At 42.7% G+C, this 27,315-nt stretch overlaps 1 protein-coding gene across 10 annotated transcripts in view; it reads right to left on the reverse strand.

Moving 5' to 3' along the window:
- Positions 1-27,315, reverse strand: part of TNRC6C (trinucleotide repeat containing adaptor 6C) — a 115,224-nt gene that overhangs the window by 63,216 nt on the left and 24,693 nt on the right. For 8 of the 10 annotated variants that reach the window (XR_011492438.1, XM_070479873.1, XM_070479876.1 and 5 more), the window contains exons 2-3: positions 11,805-11,904; positions 11,056-11,077 (exon numbers count right to left, since the gene is read on the reverse strand). Coding sequence is in view for 9 of the 10 variants with exons in the window: in XM_070479873.1 (XP_070335974.1) it covers positions 11,056-11,077; positions 11,805-11,867 (85 nt within the window). In the remaining variant the exon portion in view is untranslated. Of the gene's footprint in view, positions 1-11,055; positions 11,078-11,804; positions 11,905-15,798; positions 15,980-26,163; positions 26,273-27,315 lie in introns of those variants that run through there. The other 2 variants (XM_070479872.1, XM_070479874.1) reach the window with 2 other exon arrangements.

The raw sequence follows: 27,315 nt of genomic DNA on the forward strand, positions 1-27,315 counted from the left end.
GAAACACTAGATCAACTCTTCTTCAATAAAATAAATCGTGGAATAGCAATCATCTTGAGTTGATTTCTCCCTCCGAGTGCAGAATCCTACAACCTGCCAGAAGAGGGAGCCCCAGTTAACTACTCCAACAAGAGAAGGCAGGGAAGCGGGAGGGAAACCCAACCACACTGACACCCCGACCAAACTGACTTCTCAGTTTGAGAAGCCTCCTGACTGCTCTCAGGAAAAGGAACCTTCCACCCGACCACGTCCTGGTCCTCACCGACCACTTTCGTCCCCATCTACCACGTCTCCCCTTGCTGATGGCTCCCAGGCCCTGCGGCCTTCAGTCTGATTGGGGTCCAGCCAGCCTCTGTGAGAATGCTGCTCCCTCCATACAGGGAGCCCTCTGCCCTCTTTACTCTCCCGGGCCTGGGTTCACAGTCATCCTTGGGATTTCACTGAAGCAGCACTCAAGATGCCCCTCCTAATCCCAGCCTCACCCAGGTTTCTGCGTTCGGTGCTCTCATGATCAACAGTCCTCTCCTTTGGGGAGGTCAGTCACGACACCTGTAGCATCCTGACTGATGCTTACATCCACTCCCCACAAGACTCTAAGTCCCAGGAGAGTGTGAAACATATCTATTTCTAAAATCTTTTTCTCCCCACAGTGAACAGCATGGTGCCAGGCAAATACAAGGCATTCAATAGACATCTGCTGGATGAAATCATTACTAGCCCAGGTGGCCTCTGACTTCTGCCCATTCCGTCAACATGGCCCCTTCCTTCCTCCCTACTCTTCCCACTCAGCATCTGGAGGCTGGACTAGGCCGTGGTCAAGCTGTACCCACTGTCTCTAGCCCTCTCTCCAACTGTTTAATCCATCTTCAATCTGGCACTTTCAGGGATCTTTCTAAAACATAAGCTCATGCTGTCACTCCCCCACTTAACACTCTGCAGGGGCTCTCCTTTCTGGTAGGGCAGGCGCATGCCTGACAGATGAGACGAGCGTCCCACCTCGTCCTGGGGCCCACAGCTAAGCCAGAGGCCAAGCGGGGAGTGGCCCAGCCCCAGCGGGCGTCCATCTCGCTCCTCGTCAGTGTTGTCCTTTCCCCCACTTTTCTCACTTGTTTTTAATATGATAACCTTATTTTAAAGATTATCTTTTCTTATAGAAATATAAGCATTGGGTGAAAAGATGATCAAATGAATGCAACTTAACATCTTTTCAGGTAGAAGATGGGGGATAAATAAAACACAACGCCCAGAACATTTTATTGCATTCACTTGCTTATATATCCATTGCTTATGTAGTTAACTCTTACTATTAGTATCTTTATTTGAGAACAGAAACCTTATCTCTGCTGTCTGCTAGGTATTCATAAACTATCAAATTAATTAATGAACTAACTTGATAACTCTAGGCAATATAATGTGACTAATATTTAGCTCATTTATTAACGCAATCTTTAGTAGGTATGTCAAAAGCTGAGTAAAATGTGATCATACTGCAAGTGCATATTTACTGATATAACTATCATATAAATAACTGCACACACAGAAAAAAGGGAAAATGACTGAGGTATGCAGAAAACTAAGCTGCACTGATGGGACTTTCTGTTCAACTCTAGAGGCCAATTTAATATTACAAACCAATCTAGAGTCAAAAAACAAGTAACTCAGAAAGTAGCGGCAAAATATTAGAATATACATTCACCAAAGAAGATACACAGATGGCAAAAAAGCACAGAAAGGTAATGTCCAACATCATTTGGGAAATGCAAATCAAAACCACAAAGAGATACCACATCTATTAGAAAGGCTAAAACTGTGAAGACTGACTTTCCAAGTGTTGATGAGGATTCAAAGAACTGTGAAATGGGACAATCACTGTGGAAAAGTTCTGCACCCATCTACCAGAAGATCCAGCCATTCTACTCCCAGGCATTTACCAAAGGGAAATGAAAGGACATTCATTCATACAGAGCCTTGCACATGAATGTGCATAGGCACTTTATTTTATTATGGCTAAAAACTGAAAACAACTCAAATGTCCATGACAGATGAATGGATAAAGAAACTGAATAATTCAAACACTGGAATACTACTCAGCAATAAAAGGGAATGACCTCCTGATACCATAACAGAGATGGCGCTGATACAGTAACGGGGATGACAATCATGAGATCAGGCTGAGCGAAAACAGCCAAGGGTGCAAGTGGTATGAATCTGTTTATGTAACAGTCTAGGAAACCTTCTGTAGTGACAGAAAGTAGACCAGTGTCTGCCCAGAGACTGATGAGAGGATGGAGAGGTGGTTTGGGAAAGGGCACAGGGGTACTTTCAGGGATGATGGATTCGATCTTGATTTAGGAATGGTTTCACAGGTGTGCACCAGCCAATATTTATTAAACTGTTCTCTTTAAATACATGCAGTTTACTGTGTGTCAACTATAACCCAATAAAGCTTTTGCAAAAAAAAAAAAAGAAAGCAATCTGGGTAAACAAATTACTTCTCAGAAAGCAGACTGCAAGCTTTCCTTAGAGCTATAAATTATAACTTTATGCCTGGAGACTGTCTTTTATGTTTAATGTGTCAGGGAAGCTATGCTAACCAGAGATGTGGACTTTCACGTCACTTGAGGCCCATGCAGAAGATGCAGTTAAAGGGACTTGTAAGAGATAACACAAATTATCACTGGGTTTACTTTTCTCTAAAGTTTGATCAAGAAAGTATATGCATGTGTGCATGTATGTGTGTACACACACACACACACACATATATAAATAAAATCCCTTAGTTTTTTTTCCCAGTAATTTTTATCTCTTTAAATTGCCTACATATTTAGGGGAAAAATACCACAGCTTAATACACTTTCCTTTGTTCCCATGGAAAAAATGTTCATGCATTTATTATATATTCCTTTCCCTAGGGATTTAATAGTAAAATTAAACAATTCCTTTAAACATAGAACACCACAGCTGAAGAATGACATAGCTAATGTTAAAAATCCTGTAAGATATCATTCCATAAAGATCCCTCACATAACAAATCTTTTAGGAATTTCTTCCAGCCTTATTTGAAAATGTCTTTAAGTTATTTTTTTAACTGATATAATACTAATGATAGATACACAATATCTACATCTCCAGGTCCTTCATATGGAGAAAAATATATAATTGACAACCAGAAGGTGAAGATTCTAGTTCTAGTTTTGTTACTAACTAGCTGTCAAAACTTGTACAAATCATTTCAACTCTTTGAATCTCATTTCCCATCTAACACAGGAGTTGGATAATCTCTAAGGATCCTTCAAGCTCTAAGATTTTATTAATTTTGTAGATAGGCAAGTAAAATGCCATATTTTATAGAAAATATCATGCTGACTAGACTTTCAGATGCTGCTTTTTAGAGTAATTCATAAACTCCAAATGATATCTGCTTTGGTTATTTGGATGTGGACGTGAATACATGTAAATTCAAGGAATTTGGCCAATTTTATTAACTAGGAAAACACAGATCTGCTGCTTTATAAATACTAACTGCTGATTATTGTGTTTGACCCCTGAAAGACTGAGCAAATGGGAATAAACTGCCTCAGATAAAAAAAAAAGTGCCACCTAACTGGTGAGGTGCAGAAATGTGGGTTCATTTCTGTTTATTTTTATCCATATCTGACTATGAAATCAGAAGACATGCTTTAAACCTCAATTCTCACCACTTTTCATTCATGTTGAATGAAAGGGATTTATAAATATATGTTTAGGGAATTCCCTGGCAGTCCAGTGGTTAGGCCTCTGCGCTTTAACTGCTGAGAGTGCAGGTTCAGTCCCTGGTCCGGGAACCAAGATCCCACTAGCCTTGTGGTGGAACCAAAAAAAAAAAAAATCAACATAAGGCACTGAAAGAATATGCTTTCAATTGATTTACATTAACAAAAGCATATAAAAGTTTGCTTAAAATTAACAATTAGAACCTGAATGCATGGTGAAGCTGAATACCTGATTGCAAAACTTATAGTCCTTTCGAGCAAGATTAGGAAACTAATTAAAATGTATGAATTTTTAAAAGTACAGGACTCAAAACCATGAATCATTAAACATGCGGAGTTTGAGCCATGTTGGGTCATCAAGATATTCGCTTTTATACATGATATAATTAACTTTGAACTTTTTGTATGAAACCTTATCTTTCTATTTGATGAACTTGAGAAAACCTGGCTAAAACCACTAAATTAAATTCATTTCAAATTTATGAGTATAATTATAGCTAATCCTTTTAAAAAAACCCTTTAAATCCATGAAAAAACCCAGAAGACAATAAGAAAATTTAGGCCCATAAGGTCATCACATCATAAAGCTATTATTTTCTCTGCCCAAATTAAGGGCAGTGCCTCAAATAAAAAAGAGATTAATGATTACTGAAGCAAAACCCATTATAAACTGTCTAAAACTTAGACATTAGCTACTCTACAGCAAGGATATAAGACACAAATTAATGGTGTTTCAAAACAGGATGATAAAAATACAAACAAACAGAAAAAGAGGATTATATCTGATCCCCTTTCCTCAACTATGAGAACATCCAGGGTCTCACTAAGGCATGGTGTTCAGCTGGCTCTTTCATTGGTTACCAGTGCAAAGACAATGTTTAGCAGAATTTACAAAGGACTGCTTTGTTTCTGAACAGACTTATACAGAGGTTTTCAAGTTGCTTAGTGCAGCTCCCTGATGGGCAGGAGACAGGGAAGGGTTTAATCAGGGGAGAGTCCATATAAAATACACATATATGTATATGTACAGAGATGCCTTCAAGGATGGTCAACAAAATGTTAATAGCTAGATATCTCAACACGGAGCGACTTCATGTGAACTTTAATTTCTTTTTAGAAACAATGAGAATATACTAATATTACCTACATTTTTCATCACAAGAAGAAACATAAGGAAAGGATGATTAAAACTACCACCACCAAAGACTACAAAAGCACTAGAGGAAGAGAATTCCAGTCACAGAAACAGGCTCAGATTCCTACGAGAGCAGGGTACTCAGGGGGACAGAAGGAGGAGGAAACTGGGGAAAGGTGAGGGTGAATCTGCTACTTGCATAAAAAGCTCCAGAGCTGAACCAAGCAGACACACCAGGGTGAATGCAGGTCAATACTTGCAGCACAGTGTTTCCTATGAACCGACTCGCTTGCCTGAATCATAAAAAGAAAATGACCTTAACAGAGACATAGATAATCAGGATTTGAAAAAACAGAGACAAAATTTTATTTATAATTTTGTAAAGCAGAATTTCTAGGCACCGAGTTTCCAGACGGGAGTAGGGGAGGAGAAGCAGCACGCTATATATTAGATTTAGCAAATGAAAAAACTTCCAGTGAGATTCCGTTCTTCATTTGTCTTTTAAATGAAGATTCATAGTTCAAGTTCAATGGTTATAGCTTGATATAAAAAAACTTTTAAAGCATAATTAAAGCTATAACGAAGACTGATCTATCAAGAATGGATTACGCTACTCTTTCTACGAGAAAGCAGAAAGGTATAACGCCAAATTCAGACTTAAATTGAAGAAAGTAGGGAAAACCACTAGACCATTCAGGTATGACCTAAATCAAATCCCTTACGATTATACAGTGGAAGTGACAAATAGATTCAAGGGATTAGATCTGACAGAGTGCCTGAAGAACTATGGACAGAGGTTCGTGACATTGTACAGGAGGCAGGGATCAAGACCATCCCCAAGATAAAGAAATGCAAAAAGGCAAAAGGGTTGTCTGAGGAGGCCTTACAAATAGCTGAGAAAAGAAGAGGAGCTAAGGCAAGGGAGAAAAGGAAAGATATACCCATTTGAATGCAGAGTTCCAAAGAATAGCAAGGACAGGTAAGAAAGCCTTCCTCAGTGGTCAATGCAAAGAAATAGAGGAAAACAATAGAATGGGAAAGACTAGAAATCTCTTCAAGAAAATTAGAGACACTAAAGGAACATTTCATGCAAAGATGGGCACAATACAGGACAGAAACGGTATGGACCTAACAGAAGCAGAAGGTACTAAGAAGAGGTGGCAAGAATACACAGAACTATACAAAAAAGATCTTCATGACCCAGATAATCATGATGGTGTGATCACTCACCTAGAGCCAGACATCCTGGAGTCTGAAGTCAAGTGGGCCTTAGGAAGCATCACTATGAACAAAACTAGTGGAGGTGATGGAATTCCAGTTGAGCTATTTCAAATCCTAAAAGATGATGCTATTAAAGTGCTGCACTCAATACACCAGCAAATTTGGAAAACTCAGCAGTGGCCACAGGATTAGAAAAGGTCAGTTTTCATTCCAATCCCAAAGAAAGGCAATGCCAAAGAATGTTTAAACTACTGCACAACTGCACTCATCTTACACGCTAGCAAAGTAATGCTCAACATTCTCCAAGCCAGACTCCAACAGTACATGAACTGTGAACTACCAGATGTTCAAGCTGGATTTAGAAAAGGCAGAAGAACCAGAGATTAAATTGCCAACATCCGCTGGATCATAGGAAAAGCAAGAGTTTCAGAAAAACATCTACCTCTGCTTTATTGATTATGCCAAAGCCTTTGACTGTATGGAACACAACAAACTGTGGAAAATTCTTAAAGAGATGGGAACACCAGACCACCTGACCTGCCTCCTGAGAAGCCTGTATGCAGGCAAGAGGCAACAGTTAGAACTGGACATGGAACAACAGACTGGTTCCAAAATAGGAAAAGGAGTACGTCAAGGCTGTATATTGTCACCCTACTTATTTAACTTATGTGCAGAGTACATCATGTGAATGCCAGGCTGGATGAAGCACGAGCTGGAATCAAGGTTGCTGGGAGAAATATCAACAACCTCAGATATGCAGATGACACTCCCCTTATGGCAGAAAGTGAAGAACTATTAAAGAGCCTTTTGATGAAAGTGAAAGATGACAGTAAAAAGGTGGCTTAAAACTCAACATTCAGAAAACTAAGATTATGTCATCTTGTCCCATCACTTCATGGCAAATAGATGAGGAAACAATGGAAACAGTGAGAGACTTTATTTTTTTGGGCTCCAAAATCACAGCAGATGGTGACTGCAGCCATGAAATTAAAAGACACCTGCTCCTTGGAAGAAAATCTATGACCAACCTAGATAGCATATTAAGAAGCAGAGACATTACTTTGCCAACAAAGGTCTGTCTAGTCAAAGCTATGGTTTTTCCAGTAGTCATGTATGGATGTGAGAGTTGGACTATAAAGAAAGCTGAGTGCCGAAGAATTGACGCTTTTGAACTAAGGTTTTGGATAAGACTCTTGAGAGTTCCTTGGACCACAAGGAGATCAAACCAGTCCATCCTAAAAGAAATCAGTCCTGAATATTCATTGGAAGGACTGATACTGAAGCTGAAGCTCCAATACTTTGGCCACCTGATGTGAAGAACTGACTCACTGGAAAAGACCCTGATGCTGGGAAAGATTGAAGGCAGGAGGAGAAGGGGATGACAGAGGATAAGATGGTTGGATGGCATTGCTGACTCAGTGGACATGAGTTTGAGCAAGCTTTGGGAATTGGTGATGGACAGGGAAGCCCAGCGTGCTGCAGTCCACAGACTCACAAAGAGTTGGACACGACTGAGCAACTGAACTGAACTGATAATATAGGTACGTGTATAACATATAAAGAGTTCTTCAAAAATGTTTGAAATAAATCAAAACTTAAAGAGGTGAAGTTTCCATTATTGAGAAAGTTAAGTCAAGCATGATGCTAAATAGTGGAGACACTGCTCTACTAACACTACTGTTTATGCCATGTGCAATGTCACAGAGCATGGCACTGACAAATTGACATGGTCCCGTTTGAGCTAATTATCAAAATAAAATCAACTCAAACTTCTACTATGCTATCTGACTCACTGTATTGTATCACCTTATTTATAGCTGTAGCCTCTCACATAAGAGGATTCAATTCCTGGACTCACTCAAATTGTTAAACTCCTTCCTACATTCTAGTACCTTGGCCCTGGCCCTGCTGGGTGCTGCTGTGTGGTGACAGCAGGGTTCTCTGACTTCTGGTGACTCTGCAGGGGGGGCCGTCACATCTGGCCAGGAGGTTGAGACCTGGTTCTGGAAGCAGAGGCAGGATGGACCCCGCCCTGCTACTCAGGAGCTCCGAGCATCCCTCTCCTGATACAGGACTGTTCTGGAGCATGATAGGTACTGACAAACAGTCGATGCCGGGTGAAATGTCTGCTGCGTGCCCCTCCTGGATGATGCAAGTTCAGGAAGATTGTGGGCACATCAGCCCTGCCACTGACAATTTACATGGTTTGGGGGGTACTGGGCAAACTCTCAGAGCTTCAGTTTACCCGTGTGGACACGGCAGACAGCGCCGACCGTGACTGGAACTAATTCACGGACAGGGTGTGTCTCAAAGCCAGTGCCTGTGAGGCCTCTGAGGAGCTGGGGGCATGAGAGGGCCCAAGGCAAATGCGGGCCTGCCCCTCTGGCTACAGACTCTAGAGCGGGGAGAGACAGGAAAACGCCAGACGGTTTGCAAAGCAGGTCTGTGCTCTGTGTGGGCACCCGTACTATTCGTATAGTGTATTTCAAGACTCAGTCAGGCCCAGCCTGTGCTATTTGACACACAGGTCCGGTTGGAAACTCAGAATCACCACCTCACAGGCAGTTTATTTATTAATTTTTTTAGGCAGTTAATTTTGAGTGGAACCAGTAATAATGGAGAGCCTGAGAAAAATTTAGACCTTGGCGCTGCTAATATTTATTAATGAATTACCTAGCAGCACTGTTATTTATAATTCAAAAAAGCATTTTTCCCCCTGTTGTTTAGAAGGATGTTAATAATCATTATGTTCTGTTCTGAGGCTGGTTATAGTTAGTACAGTTACTGATAAATTGTACCCAAAGGAGCAGTATTTCAGAGAAGATAAAAACCCAGTAGGGTTTGGAGTCAGCAATGAAAATACTCATCAGAACAGTAATAGAAAATAATAACTCTGTAAAGTGGCGGGACAATGTAATTCATGATCACTGTACAATCATATGCAATTTGTTACTATTTCAAGAGAAAACAATTATAGTGACAACAGAACACTGTTGGCCGGCACTGAATCAAGTTGTAAAAAACTTCACCAAATGTTAAAAAAAAAAAAGGAAATGGATAATTCAGAGCAATAATTTTGCACTTTAAAATGATAATGATAAGAAACCATTATTTCTTTTTCAAGATCATAATTTCAAAACAACCATGGACCGCAGCCTCTTGGGCCCTTCTGACCAGTGTTTTGTAAATTCACACAACCACTGAGAACGTGAGAGAGAAAATGTCCTTTCTGAAAACTATGCTGTCTTTAAATATTCATTTACATGAAATCCATCTCTTACCACGGCTCTGTGGTGAGAGCTCCGAGGCAAGCACGCTGGGGTCAGACACCCAGGCTCCCTTGAGGCCCGTCCTCGCACTAAGTCTTGGCCAAGAGCAAGCCACATCAAGTCACGCTGTCAGCCACGGTTTCTTCATTGTCAACTAACACCTGCCCTGTTCGATCACGAAGTTCAAATGAGATGACATAAACTCTACTTGGAAAACTACAAATGCCAGGCAAAAGTGGAGCACCTGTCTGCGCCTACAATTACACGTGACCGTCCAACAGAAACAACAACTTACAAATAACCACAGCCAACCTCTAGCAAGCACGAGCTCTGTGCCAGGCGCCGAGCCCTGGCCCTGTGGATCTCACGACAGCTCTGCGAGGTGTGAAAACTCACCCCTCACCCTTCTCATGGTAAGTATGAGATACCTGAGGCTTAAAGAGATGAAGTGCCTTGCCCCAGATTAGATGGAGCTGGTGACTGCAAGTCCTTTGTGTATGCTCCCCAGCACTGGACAGTCTCCGAGCACGTCAAGCACCAAGCGAGGAGGCTCCGAGAGCGGCTTCCCTTCTGCCAGCCCACCAGCACGGGGCAGAGACGCCCAGGGTACTGTGAGAACCACATGCGTTCCTGCTCACACCCGTCAGGACAACCAGTGCCAATTCCGGACTTGGAGAATAAAAAGGAAATCTTTCACACATTAATAAGCAAAGAGAGAAGAATATAGAAAGAATATATCTCCTTTTATTGTAATAGTTGGCAAAGAGAAAGTAGAAGCTTTAAAGAAATTTAGTATCCTTTGGTTGTTTACACAAACTGGGTCAACATTATTGGCTTAATCCTTGATTGGTGGAAATCAAATCAGAAGGAAAATTATAAAGCATTGTTTAGAAAGCTAATATATATATTTTAAAAATTATTTACTTTTAATTGGAGGATAACTGCTTTGCCATATTGTGTTGGTTTCTGCCATGTATCAACTTGACTCAGCCACAGTCACCCGCAGGGGACACACCCACCCTACAGGGACATGTGCATGTCCCTGCCTCTTACGCATCTCCCATCTCCCACTCCACCCCACCTCTAGGTTGTCACAGAGCACCAGGTTTGAGCTCCCTGTATCAAACAGCAAATTTCCAAATTTTACATATGGTAATGTGTATATTTCAATGCTCAACATCTCATTATTAGGGAAATGCAAATCAAAACTACAATGTGGCATCACCTCACACCCTTCAGGATGGTTATCATCAAAAAATCTACAAACAATAAATGCTGGAGAAGGTATGGAGAAAAGGGAATCCTCTTGCACTGTTGGTGGGAATGCAAACTGATACAGCCACTATGGAGAATAGTACGGAGATTGATTAAAAAAGACTAGAAATAAAACTACCATATGACCCAACCCCACTACTGGGCATATTCCCTTAGGAAGCCATAACTGAAAAAGACACATGTACCCTAATAAAACATTCTGTAGGCATTTTAGATTAAGCACATGCTAACTAAATGCAGATGCAAAACCAGTGATAAGTAAGGAATTTCACAGTGAATTGTAAAAAATAGATTCAAAGGCAGGGTTAGATTCTTTGTGTTTAACCACCAATTTTTTAAAAAGTCATCATCATAAACTTTGGTACTGCCATAAAATTTACCCCACAAAATAAAGTAAACTCACCTTTGGTTTTTTGATCAGCAGCCTGAAAAAAAAAAAAAAATCTTTAGGAATAATGTGTAGGATGTACACATCCATATGAAAGTGTATAAGCAGACTTTAATATTAGAAACTTTAAAAACAAGTTTTTGCCCAGTTACTTTATTAAAATTTATTACTGGGAAAAAATGTATAATTGTCTACATGTTATTATGTGCCAATATTGACCCAAAGGCAAAACAATCTATCTGGAAGCTTATTTAAGCTCTATATTTTAATACAGACTAAAACATAAACAGTTTTAACTATAAGGTACATTAAATCAGGCAAGAATAAAATAAACAATGTAATTTGTACCTAAAATTCAAGCCTGATGCTAAGATTTACAGTATGACTTTAAATTGTAATATTTACCAGTAGAAGTTGTAAAAGAACACTTGCCAAAGTTGCAAATATTATTTCTAGCTTTTCTAACAAAATCAGTTAAATGGGCCTTACACATGGTTGTTTTGGACAGTTCAGTTTAAATAAAATAGCATGGCCATTCTTTACTACCAGAGACTAAAAGTAAACACAAAATCCTTCAAAACACAGCTCTAATACTTCTTTTAAAAGACATTTTGTGATTGTCACCCTTTATCTATGTCACCAGCACTCTAGATCGAGCATACCGAATTTCAAAAGTAATAAATTGAACCTCTGTAACGTAATGGCTATGATAACGCAGTAAGACAGAGGGACTACAGAAACAATGGACTAGGAACTAGCCAAACCTTTTTCTGAGCACCTTCCTTCTTTTTCTTTTCTTCCTGCTTTTTCTTTTTCTTTTCTTCCATCAAATGTTCCTCTTTTTGTGTTTCTTGTTCTTTCTCCCTATTAAAAATGAAGAAAAGTGGTATTAGCCTCATGTCCATTTTAAATGAATGATTTTAAATGAAAAAAAAAAAAAAATTGGCTGCCGAAAGTTGCAAGTCAAGCAGAGTTCCACGCATGGTAGGAAGAAGGATATTTTGAGAAGAGGCGTTAGACATGGACATTCATCCCCCCCGCCCCGCTCCAAGGGCTCCACTTCTCTCCAGTACCAGAGCACACAGCCATTTGTGGCGGCCATTCACTCAGCCCACATCTGTTGAACACCAACCTTCTATCAGGCAGTGTACGCAGCATTAGAGGACAAGATGGAGAAAAAGACTTAGTCCCTACAGTCCAGCTCCAGACCAGTATTTCTGTCTCAGGGACCACTGTCATCACACCTTCCGGATTAAAAGTGCAGACCCCTGGGTCCCACTCTAGAACAACCAAGTCAGGAGGCTATTCTTACGCACACCTTGTTTGTTCGACAGACCAATTGTTTTTTAAACAGAGCTCCCTACACAGCATGGGGAGCAGCTGGAAGGGTACACAGAACACAGCACCAAGCACCTCCTGAAGAGTCGGGCGGCTTATGAGCTACAGTTTAACGTTGCACCAGTGTCTGGCTGGCGCGGGGCGGGCTGCTGTCGGTTATCAACTCATCGCCTGTCAGCTCCAGATTCACCCTTCAGCACAGGCCACGCAATGAGGGATGTATTCCCTTAAGCCCTTCTTCCCTGTGAGCACCACGCAGAAGTTTCCCAGTGAGGGCCCTAGAGGGATCTCCAGGAGCAAGGGGCTGGCCTGCTGTTAGGTCAGCATGTGGCCAGGAAGACCGCTGGGGAGGACCCTGGCCACGGAGGGAGAAGGGGCAGTCTCCTAGCAACCCTGCAGCTGTGGCATGATCCACGGTCGGCTTCCAGTGACCCTGTCAGCACACACCCTGCGGGCCTCCCGCTGCTTGCCATGCTCCCACTCTGGTCTCTATGGGCTTCTCCCCATGATGCAGCCATGGCCTTCCTGATGGGGATGCCACGTGCTCTGTGCCCGCGGCACTGACACTGCCCCTTTGTCTGCACACCGGCATGCCCGGCCATCAGCAGCGGTTTTAAAAGCTCACACTGGGAAGGCTGCCCCCCACTCCAGTGTGTCCGTATGATGGGCTACTGGCGGCAGCTCTCCCTGGCTGGAGGAGCGCTTCCTGCGACCACCAACTGCCCACTGGCTGACCTGGGCGATGCTGGAAGCTGCTCTGCCATCCAGGGGGCTGCACTACCGCTCCTTCAGTGGGTGTGAGCCCCAGCCTCGGGGAGGGGCCCCCTCCAGTTGGGCCCTCCTCAGGCTCTCTCCCTCAGCCCTAGTTAGCACACAGTTTTCTAGAGTTCCTCTCTTACCACAGTTTAATTGGGCTTCTCCCGGTGGCTGAGTGGTAAGGAATCTGCCTGCAATGTATGGAGCAGCAGGAGACATGGGTTCGATTCCTGGGTCAGGAAGATTCCCTGGAGGTAGGGCATGGCAACCCACTCCAGTATTCTTGCCTGGAGAATCCCGTGGACAGAGAAGCCTGGCGGGCCACAGTCCATGGGGTTGCAAAGAGTTGGACATGATTGAAGAAACTTAGCATGCACAATTTAATTATTCTCATAACAAACATTCCCTGTTGATATTGCCATGTAGTCTCTGCCTCCTCACTGGGCCCAGACTGACAGGTGGGAAGGAGGATTTAACAGAATAAGGAGAAGGAACAACACACACACACAAGCCTCAGCACAACACTGCTATCCACCCATCACTGTTGTTTAATTTCTTGATTTTGAAGTTTGTTTTTAACTTGTTAATGTGCTTACGACTACTGCACGCATAGGGGATCTCAACCTAACATCTGTAGATATCTGAATATCATCATAAGGAAAACAATTTAAATCAACTTGATGGGGGGGCACTCTGTCGTTGTCCTCAGCTGTGTTCAGCTGTCTGTGACCCCATGGACTGTAGCCCACCAGTCTCCTCTGTCCCTGGGGTTTCCTGGGCAAGAATACTGGATCCTGCATTTTTGCAGGCAGTCTTTACCACTAAGCCACCAGGGACGCCCACTTAAGAGATTAGTCTTCTTTTAAAACAGTGCTTCTTGGCCTCTCATCAGAACCACCCAGGAAGTGGATTTCCCTGGGGGTCCAGAGGTTAAGAACCTGTCTCCTTAAGGCAAGGGCTGTAGATTCGATCCCTGCTGGGGAAGGGGAATTAAGATCCCACCTGCTATGGGGCAACTAAGCCTATGAACTGATGAAAACCCAGGGCAGCAAAAAAGAAAAAAAAAAAGCAACTTTTTTCACAGAACGAACAACCGCCACGGCCCCCCCCCCCCCCCCAATGCCAAGGCTGCAACCGTTTTCAGTGAGATCAGGGAACAGAACTCAGTCATCAGGAGTTTTAAAAGCTTCCAGATGACTTCAATGCCCAGCCAAGGTTGAGAAACAACTTTTAGAGGAGGTCAGGACATTTCTCAAGCTTGGGAAACGTTCATTATCTAAGGTAATACCTTCTAGGAATCTTTTCATGTTAAAAGGTGCAGAGACACTAAGAAATCTGTGTTTAAGTATTCTTACAAAGCACAGTCAAGCTCTGTGAATGGTGCGTTGGTGCTGTAATCACCATGCTGTTGCCCCACGTCTAGGGAAAAAGGGAACAAATAAAAACTAGGAATGTCATGGCTGCTGAAGGAAAGTTACATGGCTCAAAATAGCTTGGAGTTAAAACTCTCCCTCCAGGTCCTCCCCACCATGCTATGCAAAACAAAGAACTCTCTCACCCAAAGGGGGGAAAAAATGGACATTAAGGTTGGTTAAGCCCAGCTCCCAGCTGGTCCAGCCTCTGGCCGACCTCCAGGATTCCTTCTCCCAGCCACTTGAGAGAGAACTACTCGGAACAACCCTGGAGAAGAACAGGTCATCTTAAGACAACAGCTCTCCACATACATGCCTGTATACACTACTCTTCTCTTGGGTTAGTGCAGCCCTCACTCATCTGACTGCTGCCCCTTCTCGCCTCATTAGAGGTGGCCTGTTCCTGCAAAGTGCCGTCTCGGTCTTTTTCCGAACCTCGCCTTCTCTAACTCCCTTATCCTACAGTTGCCCCACCTGTGCGTGCTTCCTTAATCTACAGTCTAATGAAAGCCTTCAATTACCTTCTGATATTAAACTTAATAAGGTAGGCAAGTAGAGCTACTTTTTAAAAAAGGTATTCTATAGAACATGGAATAAAAATGATTTTTGCTTAATTTTATTACTCTGAAAGTTAAATTAATTAGAACCACCTATTCCCCCAGCACTACAGTTTAGGGGCTTCCCCTGTGGCTCAGCTGGTAAAGAATCTACCTGCAATTCAGGAGACCTGGGTTTGGTCCCTGGGTTGGGAAGATCCCCTGGAGACGGGAAAGGCTACCCACTCCAGTGTTCTTGCCTGGAGAAACCCATGGACTATACAGTCACAGAGTCAGACATGACTGAGCGGCTTTCACTTTCATAGTATTGAAATAAATGTTGTAAATAAACATCTCATGGAGCCCTGAGATACCTTACACTTTCCTGCCTGAGGTCATGTTTCTATAACTAAAGCATGACTCAAATGTTTGAACTTTTAAGAAAATTTCATCTAATATTCCCCCTAACTAGCACTACTTTCTTCTATCTCCTGGTATATAATTTCTGCCATTTTTCATTAATAATTTTGTAAAAAGCACTGGATCTCACTTTTATTTATAAAGTAATACATGCTCATGAGAAAGCATAAAAAGTACAAAAGATACATAACAAAAAGAGATTCTTCCTTCTCCAGGGTCCACAGGCTCTCTCCATGGAGATAACATACACCGAATTTCTTTAAGAATATTCTCTATGTGACTGTATAGTCGTTTACCTTTAAAAATGCTTGGATCCTTGTATCTTGACTTATCAATCTGAGATGTTAACAGTTTAATGTCAACAGTGATGGAGGCGGATGCGGTTCTTCAGGACCCCACTCTTCCACCCCATCACTTGTTCAGTCGCTGGGTCGTGTCCGACTCTTTGCGACCCCATGGACTGCAGCACACCAGGCTTCTCTGTCCTTCACTGTCTCCTGGAGTTTGTTCTAGTTCAAGTCCATTAAGTCGGTCACTACTATGAATTAAATCAATGAGTGGCATTTGCTTTAAAAGCAGTGTGTTAATGTTCAATGCAGAGCTAGGTAATATACTGTGCGGACATTTAACCTCCTGTGTAGCTGCTTTTCCCAGAGTTCCTAGTTGTTTTTCTTTTCCTCTTGCTCTATCTCCCTACAAAAATTCTGTTTTTGTTTTCTACACATCCACTCTCCTCCAGTTTAAAAACAGGAGCCCTCTCCTCAACCGCATTGCCCGAACTCCCTTCAGAGCCTTGGTCCAGCGCGCTCTGTGCTGTGAGCACTCTGCTAGAGTTTTCTAAGATCCTCCAGTCATTTCATTTTTTAAAAAATTTAACTTGTGGTAAAATATACATAAAATCTGCCATCTTAAGCCATTTTTACGCGTACAGTTCAGTAAAGTTACAGTCATATGGTTGTATAACCCATCTCCAGAACTCTTTCCATCTTGTAAAACTGAAACTCTGCCCATGAAATAACTCTCCACCATACCCCCCACCCCAGCCCTGGCAACCACCCATATCTATTTTCTGTTTTTATTAATTTGACTACCCTAAGTACCACACTGTGGTTTTGATTTGCATTCCCCTCATGATAGTGGTGTCAAGCATCTTTTCACATGCTGCTTGGACCTCTGTATGTCTTTCTGGAGCCTACTTTCACTATGGCTTACTTGTTCCTTATATGTAACTCTGAATCACTGCGTCATTTCCATCAGTGCAGTGGGAAAGGAGGGGAAAACAGACTAAGCAGACTGAACAGTGTGTGCAAACTCATCACTGCCCATCCATGAATGCTGGCCTGAACCCACTAACTCCGTCATCCTGTGACTTCCCTTGTCTTCCTCCTTGAATGATGCCCTCAATTATGCTACCTTTTTGTTTCACTGAGGGCTTGGCTGAGCATGAATTCTAGGTCCAGAATCAAGTTTGAAGGCACCACGCCCCTGCATTCCAGCATCTACTACCTATTGAAGAGATGTCTGATTTTATTTTGCTTTTTAGTCCTTTCTAGGTGATTCCTCCCAAAGCTTCCTGTCACCCCCGGGATTCTGAAATTTCATGATGATGTGCACCTCAGTCTTTCTCCCCCATTATTTGTGCTTAGTATTTGGCTGATGTTTTCAATATAGAGGTGTTACTTTCAGTTCTCTGCTTTATTGAAAACATCTTCTGCTTTCTGAACAACATATTAAGTCTATTAGATGGATAATCGTAATTTACCTTTATGTTTTCTACTTTTTTGCTATTGTTGCTGTCAATTTCTTATGACCAGATCTTTCAAGTCCTTCTGCTGAGTTTCCTATTTCATGATATTAAAATTTTACTTAACTTCCTTGTTTTTTAGTTCCCACAGCACTGTGTTCTTGTTTTATAGATGCAGGTCATTTTTATGCTAGCTGAGGAGATTAATTAGAGTTTATCTGAAGTTCTTCCAATTGTCCGCATTGTTTGTTTCCTTTCTGGATACCACCTCCCTTAGGTTCCCTTTCATGTGAATCTTTTCTCAACTGTCTGGTCATCTTTAGTTTGACCATTCAAGGTACCAAAAAACCAATTAGCACACAGGGAGCTCAACCTGGTGCTTGGTGACAGCCTAGAGGGGTGGGATGGGGTGGGATGGGGTGGGAGGCGGGGGGCAGGTTCAGGAGGGCAGGACCATGTGTACCTACGGCTGATTCATGGTGACGCATGGGGAACCTGGTGGGCTGCCGTCTATGAGGTTGCAGAGTCGGACACGACTGAGGCGACTTAGCAGCAGCAGCAGCAGGGCAGAAACCAACCCAACAAATTATTAACTACTAGATCTTAAGCATCCAGAACTGCCGACACATTAGATGTCACTATTCTGCATTCTGACCATAACCTCCTACGCTTACTCCTGTTTCCACTACACCCATTCATTATCTTTACGGAAACCTCCTGTTCCCCGACTTCCATTTCCTTGTAAGCTATTTTCATCTGTTCCTTTCCTAGAAAGCCTAAACCTTAAGATCATCTCATATGTTCACTACACAACTAGCATATGCTATTTACTGTGGTAGGTAGGCATCAGGGACAAACAGAAGGGCTGATTCATTTAACAAATACTTTTTGAACAATGGCATTATAAGCCCTCTGGGATCACAGCAGTGACAAGGAGGGGGTCATACACTTTTCAGGCTATTCATGTAAATAATGCCTCAAACAAATGATGACTATTACAACAATGATACGCACACAATGCAATGAGAGCTTAGAAGTCTGCTGGGTGATGCCCTCCTGCTCATGTTATCTATTAGAGCTAAGGTCCTGCTTTTAATGAACACTGTGTGCTTCCTCCTGTACTCTGGGCTCTAAGTACCTTGGTGGCAGGACTGTCTTCTGTCTCTGTGGCACTGACAGAAAAAGCCTGTCATCATTCAGGACACTGCTGGTACCAATTTCTCTTCCATAATCTCAGGTGAAAAAAAATTTTTTTTAACACTTTTATTTATTTGCTGCATCGGGTCTTAGCTGTATCATACAAGATCTTGCCTTGCGGTGCTCGGACTCGATGGTTGCAGTGCGCCCGCTGAGCTGTTCTGTGATGTGTGGGATCTTACCTCCCCAACCAGGGATTGAACTCGCGTCCCCTGCATTGCAAGGTGGCCTCTTAGCTACTGGACCACCAGGGAAGTCCCTCAGGTGAAATTTATACTGGAACATCTTCGATAAGTATACTTTCTTGCCCAGGGAAACTTTCTTTCCTGAAATGACCAAGTAATATTTAATACATTTCTATCTACCTTTGGAGGCTAGTAAAAGATTGTAAACTGTATTTTTTTTCCCCCCTGTGTGGAGAAGTTGTGAGGTGGATTTATAAGTCAAGCTGTATGGGAAATAAAGAAGAGGGATGGCCATGTTGGGAAAATTGCATTTTTAAATTTTAATAAAAAATATTTATTTGGCTGCACTGGGTCTCAGTTGTGGCACAAGGGATCTTTATCTTGTTCCCTGAACAGGGATTGAACTTGAAGGCCACTGGACCACCAGGGAGGCTGCTTAAGTTAAATTTCAACTTAAAACTCTCATTTAAATTTATATGGTTTTACACACAAGTGTAAATGTAATCTTATGCATTTTTCCCAATATAAACTTTGCTTTTGTTTCTCATTTGCCTGGCACCCACTTACTCATTCTTTCTTCTCTCTCCACACCCAAGTCAGAGGTCCACTCTCCTCCACCTCCCTTCCAGATAACCCGTGAAGCCACTGAGTTCATATTCTTCTGAGCCTTTCATCATGTTCATGTAATTATATGGAATCATATACATTTATGTATTTTTACAAAGGATTTTAACTGATCATTGTTTTGTAATACAGAGATCGTGTTATACAACTTTTTTTGCATCTTGTTTTCCTCATTCAACGTGTCTCTCTCTTTCCTCATCCGTTCTCCCAGCGGACAGACCTGGTCTATTTAAGTGATGATATCTCATTACTACTTTATTTTGCATTTCTCTGGCTATTAGTGAGACTTAGCACTTCTTTTCCTTTCTTTTTAAGAAAATTTTAAAAAACCTTTTATTTGGGCTGCATCAGCCCTTGGCTGCAGCACAGGGCTCTTCACTGCAGCGCACAGGTTTCTCTCCAGCTGTGGTGAGTGGGCTCAGTAGCCCCACGGTGCAGGGGAGCTTGGGCTTCCCAGGTGGCGCCAGTGGTAAAAAAATCTGCCTGCCAACGCAGGAGGTGCAGGAGACCCAGGAGTGATCCCAGGGTCAGGAAGATGCTCTGGAGGAGGAAATGGCAACTCCCTTCCAGTATTCTTGCCTGGAAGATTGTGTGGGCAACAGAGCCTGGTGGGCTATAGTCCATGGGGTTGCAAAGAGTAAAACCTGACTGAGTGACTTAGCATGCACACACGTATGAGATCTTAGTTCCCTGACCAGCGATCGAACCCACAACTACTGCTTTGAAAGGCAGATTCTTAACCACCAGACCACCAGGGAAGTCCCTAATCCATCATTTCTGATGGCTACATAATATACCATGGTGTGAATGTTACCATATTCTACTTTGCTTTAAGTCTTATGGAATGTTACAATACTGCTTCTGGTTTTTTATGTCTTGGTGTTTTGGCAGTGAGGCATGTGGAACCTCAGCTCCCCGACAAGGGATCAAACCCAAACCCCCTGCACAGGAAGGTAAAGTCTTAACCACTGGACCACTAGGGAAGGCCCCCATATTCTACGTTATTCCTCTCTTCATACACATTCACTTCATTTCTAGTTTACCATCCCTACAAGTAACTCCAGCTTTAGTCTACCTGGCTTCTGCTACAGAAAACAGCATTGCTTTGATTTAGTAGTACAATTGATGCTTCAGTAATAGTGGAAACTAGGCAAAGAGAAGTCTGATATGGGCTCAACTTCAGGACCCAGAGCAAGTCTGAAGGGCCAAAGTGGACACAGATTATCTGTGTTCTGTGTGGGGAGACATATAGTAATGTGTCCCTAGCCTACTGAATTCTATTGGAAAGAAAATATTTTTAATAATCTGGATTTTCAAGATGCATATTTCTTTTATTCTCAAGTAGTTTAGCAATCACCAGATTAGAAGGCTTTGGGTGGAGAAACAAGCCACTTATATTTTGGAAGCATCTAGAAGAAGAATGGAGGGGAGGTAGGAGACTGCCTGTAAGTAGAACCTCTGTAGGTATCAATCATCTCAGTATTCCCAGTTAACTACACCTTCTCCCAGAGAAACGTGGTTTGAAAGATGAAATTATGGCTGGAGATGTAGCTACCCTATGCAGAGGTATTCTAGGTGGAAAGTGTTCCAAATTCCAGTGCTTTATTAGTTGATTACTGCCTTTTTGCACAAACACAAAAGAGGGTGGGCTTGTTTTGCCTGGGAGGTTTAGTCACCAGAAACTGTAACCCAGTTTCACCTGTAGGACACATCACAGTTTATGCTCTGAAGTCATACTGGTTGGACTCCAATATCATGTCATTAAAATATTCACTAATTCAGTGTGTGTGTGCGCTAGCTAATTTAATTAGAATTTCCTGGCAGTGTTTATGTTAGGAATAAATGTTATCAGGCAAAACTGAAAAAGGAAGGGGAAGGAAGTGGTATCCTGTCCAGTCATCACAGAAATATTTCAGGTTCTTAACTTTTCAGCATGTGTTTGAATACCTGCTATCTGTAAGGACATACTCACTTACCCCCTTCTAGGCAGTATGAAGAGGATAAGATACATACAAAACAGCCTTAGACCTTGAAGGGGCATAGACTCTAACAGGAAAGTGACAGTGAGGCTGGAATTATCCTTAATACTCGACAGAGTATGGAAATAAAACAGAAAAATGGAGTAGACAGCTTGTGCTTGAGATTCAAAGCCACAGAACCAGGTTCTAAAGTAGGTCACTGGCATAGGAGGTCAAGAACCTGGAGGATCACGTACGGGCTGGATTGCATAAAAAAACCCACAGTTGCTCAGCATGACCCCAAGACGTGGGGTGGAAAAGGGTACCACAGCTCTGACAAATATTAACAGGAACAGAGGGTGGAAGGAAGAATTTTTATTTGAGGATCAAAGAATAATGTACTCAGGGAGACTCTAAGGTCTCCTGCTGGTCACACCTTTGTATGATGCCCTCCCCATGAGTGTGGGAGGAACCTGACTTGCTTCTCACCATTAGAATATGGCGAAGGTGACAGAATGATGCCTCCTTGACTACATTATAAAGCTCCATCTGTTTAGCAGACTTGCTTTAGTCTCCCTTTCAGGGGTCAGCTTTGAAGAAACAGCTGCCATGAATCCTACTGCTGCAAGGAAATGAATTCTGCAAACAGCCTGAGTGAGTGTGGAAGCCCACCTTTCCCCAGTCAACCCCTCCCTCCCATGAAAACCCAGCCCTGGCTTGACTGCTAACCCATGCTAAGCCTCCTGACCCTCAGAAATGGTGAAATAATAAATGTGCATTGCTTTCAGTTTGTGGTAGTCTGTTATGCAACATAAAAAACTAATTAGGTCATGCTTTAAGACTTTGGGGGCCAGTCAAAATGGAATAAGCCCACCACAGCCTCTCTGCCACTGATTACAACAAAAAACTGGATGAAGTACAATATAAATACAAAAGAAAACCAAACTATGAAAAGTAAACAAAAGCAAGTCAGCCAGGTAGAGGAGTCCAAACTCGGGGAGGTGGCTGTATGGGGGTGAGTTCCCCACTTCCCCTTCTTTCACTGCCTGTCGGTTGTTATTTTGACCGAAGGTCGGCTCTGGTCACAGCGCTGTGCTGTGGCGGCCCAGGCAGCTGACGCCAAAAGAACCTCATCTTTCTGAACAAAGAACTAGGAAAATGAGCTCCTGACAGCTAGTGTGGCAGACCAGAGAGCCATCGGCTGGAGGAGGCCCTCAGATTCTGCCCATAAACTTTCAGTTCTGGTTCACCCTCAAGTCATGCATGTATGTGACAGACCCCAAACAGGAGCAAAGGTTTGGAAAACTGAACTACAACTTCAACTACACTTCCCTCTCCCCACAAAGTCCTTAACTAACCCAAGAGACACACGTGTGACCCGGCCCAAGGCAGCATAGCATAGTGAAGGCTTGGGAAACTGAACGGCCTTCGAATCACTGCCCACACAGTGTGAGACAGGTTTGTGGTCTGAACCTAGCTGGCTTGACTGCCTGCTAAACAAAAACAAAATAAAGTAAGTTAACAGCAACAACAAAATCAACATGCTCCTGAGGAGTTTAATAGGACTCAAGGTCCATATGTGTCCAGAAGGTCCAGGATAAAACTCAAAATTACCCTTCATACAAAGAACCAGGAAAATGTGGCCAAACTGTCAGGACAAAAGACCGGGGATGCTAACTCCCAGGTGACCTAGCTGTTGGAATTATCAAAGCCTTTAAAAGTTATTTTAATTATGCTCCAAGAGGCAAATAAAGGTAAATGCCCTGGAAACAAATGGGAACATAGATGTTCACAGCAGATAAATAGAAACTATAAAACAGAACACAGTGGAAATTTTATTTATTTATTTACTTATTTTTCGCTTTTTGGTTTGCAGGATCCTACTTCCCTGACCAGGGATCAAACACTTGTCCTTGGCAGCGAAAGCGCGGAGTCCTAATCTCTGGACCGCCAGGGAATTCCCTCAAGTGGAAATTTTAGAACTGAAAGACAAAATATCTGAATAAAAAACTTCACTAGATGGGCACAGTGAAAGAATGGATAAAAGGAAAGAATCTGTGAACTTAATTTGAGCACAAGAAATGATCTGATCTGAAGAACAGACAGAATAAAGATAAGAAAGTGGAGTCTCAGGGAGCTGTGGGATAATACCAAATGACCCAACACTCATGTTATTTGGGTTTCAGAAGTAGAGGAGAAAAAGTATGGTGAAAAGTAGAGAAGAAAATAAATCTGAGAAAATAATGGTGGACAACGTCCCAAATTTGGTGATATGTATAAATTTACAGATTCAAAAAGCTGTGTGGACTCCAAATGAGATAAGCTCAAAGAAAAACCACACTCTGACAAATCATAATATTTAGTACAAACAGCCAGATTCAAAAGGATATGTGCTGCATAGTTCCATTTACATGACAAACTAAAAGAGAAAAATCAGAGGAACATAAAACAGAGCTGTGATTGCCTGGGGCTGGGGATGGAGAAGATGTTACTACAGAGGGACAAAGCAAGGAACTCTTTGGAGGATGACAGAACTATTCTGAATCTTGATTATGATGGTGGCTATATGCACCTATAAACATGACATATACACTGCATGGATTCATAGACACTTACATAACTGTGCACCAGAAAGTGAACTGTACTGTATGTAAACTTTTTAAAAAAGTGAAAAAAAACCAGAATAAAAAACAAAAGCAACAAAAACAATGATTGTAAATGGTCACAGGGAGCGGAGAGAGGCTCCGGAAAATGTTGAATCCCTCTCTCATGCATCTCCTTCCCCCTCCATTCTTGGCCTAATGAGAGATGGGGCTTCAACAGAATGGAGGAGGGGACATGGAATGAGCTGGGAGAGTACAGAGCTAAAGATAAAGGTCTTCATTTTCCACAGACCAGAGTACCATAAGGTACAGAGGGAAGCTCTGGAGGAAAGGATGAGACACTGATTGGGAATGCTGACTGCAGGAACCTTTATTTTGGAAGGATGCAGAAGCATCACTGAGATCTGAGCAGAGGCATGGCAGAAGCAGTGGGCCTCAAGGTATTCCAAAAGAACTCTGACATTATTTTCATTTAGTGCTAACACGGATTTCAGCCCCAGGATTTCTTTCAACACTTACTATTGTGGCTAAAGCACCAAACCAGAACAAACCCAGCAGCACCCTCAGTAGGAGCAATTTGACTGACCAGACTTCTGATAAACACACATGTGGTGCCTGCCGTCTAACCACTGAGACGTAGCCACTTCCCTGTCCCACCAGTGCTTCCCAACATCTGACGATCTTCTTCCACTGGCTTTTTATCACAGAAAAATGATGTTCCTCAGCTGGTAGGCTTTTCTCTGAACAATGAAGGTGATTACCTCCATCCGGTATTTTTGCTGCTTCCTTTACTCCCCCCATTGGAAACTGTACTCCAATTTTCCTGAGTGCCAGTCCTTCTCTCACTCTAACGTTTAGAACAGTGGCTCAAGAGAGGTGTCTGGCCAGTCCAAAAGCACTGCATTTCCTGGACCATGATACCTAGATTCAGGGCAACTCTAAGAACCTCACAGGACCACAGGAATGGAAGTTGAAGGCCTTGACCACAGAGGGCCTGGAAATGAAGCTGACGCTGAGGGCGAGAGGCTAAGAAGTGGAGTGAGAATTAAGTCTTGGTAACATACATCCTTTGAGCCCAGGAAAAATCCCTCCTGTGGCCTACTACCTATGAATCCAATCAAGACACTGCCTGGAACGTGAATCCTGAACTGAGGGGCAAGCAGCTGAAGCAGATCCATCTCAGAGACCGCGACCTCCAGACCTGCCCACAGGCCCTCGCCACCCAGGCTCTGCAGGCTGCGGAGGCTGGCTTCTCAGCTTTTCCTCAATGGTGTCAGCCACCTGTTATCCTTCTTAACTCCTTCTTCCACTCCCTCCTTAATTTGTAGAGTCACTTTCTGGTGCATGTAACCGAAGAATCCTGATAAATACAGTTTATCAACAATTTAATTTAGACTTATAAAAGTGCTGACTGGATCTAGCGCTATTTAATCATGATTCTCAAAACTAATCATGTTCAGTAAACATTGTTAACCACTACAAAAGCTGCTTTAAAATTACTGTATCACATGTCAATTACAAATACAGAAGTTAGAAGTACCTCTTTTTAAGGGGGCCAGGCCATGCAGCATGTAAGATCTTATTTCTCCGCCCAGAGGTCGAACCCATGCCTTCTACAGTGGAAGTGCAGTCTTAGCCACCGGGCTGCTGGGCAAGTCCTTAAGTACCATTCTGTGAAAACCTTTTATTTCATTTCTGAGTTTAAAGCAGCCTCAAATTAAGTCAGAAAATAACACAATTTTTATTGTTGCTCCACTTTTATCATCAGTTTTTATAATGATACTTGAATATGTGTAGTTTAAATATGCTTAAAATAATAGACACAAAGCTCCAACCATCTCACAGATACAGGTGTCCCAGATGGTACATTCTGGTATGTAAGCGACCGTGAAGTGAAAGTCACTCAGTCATGTTGATGCTTTGCGACCCCATGGACTATACAGTCCATGGAATTCTTCAGGTCAGGACACTAGAGTGGGTAGCAGTTCCCTTCTCCAGGATATCTTCCCAACCCAGGGATCGAACCCTGGTGTCCAGCATTGCAGGCAGATTCTTTACCAGCTGAGCTACCAGGGAAGCCCAAGAATACTGGCGTGGGGAGCCTATTCCTTCCCCAGCGGATCTTCCTGATCCAGGAATTGATCCGGGGTCTCCTGCATTGCAGGCAGATTCTTTACCAGCTGAGCTACCAGGGAAGCTGGAAGAGCCAGCGGTTATTAACAATGATCGGGATTTCACTGAAATTTTTACAATAGGTACTATGTAACCAATGACAAGCAAGCTTGACCAAAAAGCGCCTCCTTCTGACTACTAAGGAACCCGGAGGTGGGGAACTGCACTATTGACTTACTGCTGCTCAGCTTCACACTCAGTTTTTCGCCAGCTCTGTGAAGACCAGGACCTTTAAACATTTTCCTTCCAGCTGGCAAGATGTTAAGCTTCTTCAATAGAGGGTGCTAGAGAGACACAGCAGGAAAAGAGGTTGGCTCTTGGCTGACTCCTACAGCCCCCTCACGCTGCTGCCCTGAGGAACTTCCCGCAGCTTCCCCCCAGCCCAACCTGCCCCTACGCCTCCCCCCCATCTCATGCTCATGACTTTTCTGCCACACCTGAGTCACAGCTGTGCTCTCTCCAGAGGCCTGGACCTCAGCCAGGAAGCTCTCACTGGGCACCCCATCTCAGCCCTGGGGGCAGTGGCTACTCCTCAAAACCACCGTGCCTACAAAATGTAAAGCTTTCTCTATTTCTAGCTAGCAAATCCCTCATTGCTCCAATCCCCTGTTAGAGTCATTATTGTTTAGTCACTAAGTCATGTGACTCCATGGACTGAAGCCCACCAGGCTCCTCTGTCCATGAGATGTCCCAGGCAAGAATCCTGGAGTGGGCTGCCGTTCCTTCTCCAGGAGATCTTCCCAGCCCAGGGATTGAACCCGCGTCTTCTGCATTGGCAGCAAGATTCTTTACCGCTGAGCCACCAGCGGTAAAGTTATTAGAGTTAGAAATTCCTGTTAGAGTTAGGAATTCTTTATATTAAACTTTCCCTGTTCACATTACCACTTGGTTTCTCTCTCCTGACTGATAGAAGAATCCTAAATTGGAGACTATTTCAATCGTGTCTTCAAACTGGAGACTTTAATACTGCCACACTAATGAATAAGTAGCATTCACAGATACGCCTAAATAACAAATAAAGGACATTGAATATAAAACTACAAGTTAAATTTAATTAATAACACATAGACCTGAAGTATGAAATCTGACAGGTGGGAAAGAGAACTCTATTTGTCTGAATTTGCCTAATATCACTTGCCCAGTAGTTTCTTGTTTGATACCACAGCATTTCTGTGTTCTAAAGACTGTAATCCACCTGCACAAATTCAGAAAAGGTTCCCCTTTGTGATTAGGAAGCAGAAAGAACAAAGTCCCGGCACCAGATAACCACTGGCCAGTCACTGAAGTGATGAAACAGAGGCCTGGGGTGGTTATCAGTGAGAGAACTAGA

This window comes from Odocoileus virginianus, chromosome 17 (genome assembly GCF_023699985.2).
Source record: "Odocoileus virginianus isolate 20LAN1187 ecotype Illinois chromosome 17, Ovbor_1.2, whole genome shotgun sequence".
NCBI lineage: Eukaryota > Metazoa > Chordata > Mammalia > Artiodactyla > Cervidae > Odocoileus > Odocoileus virginianus.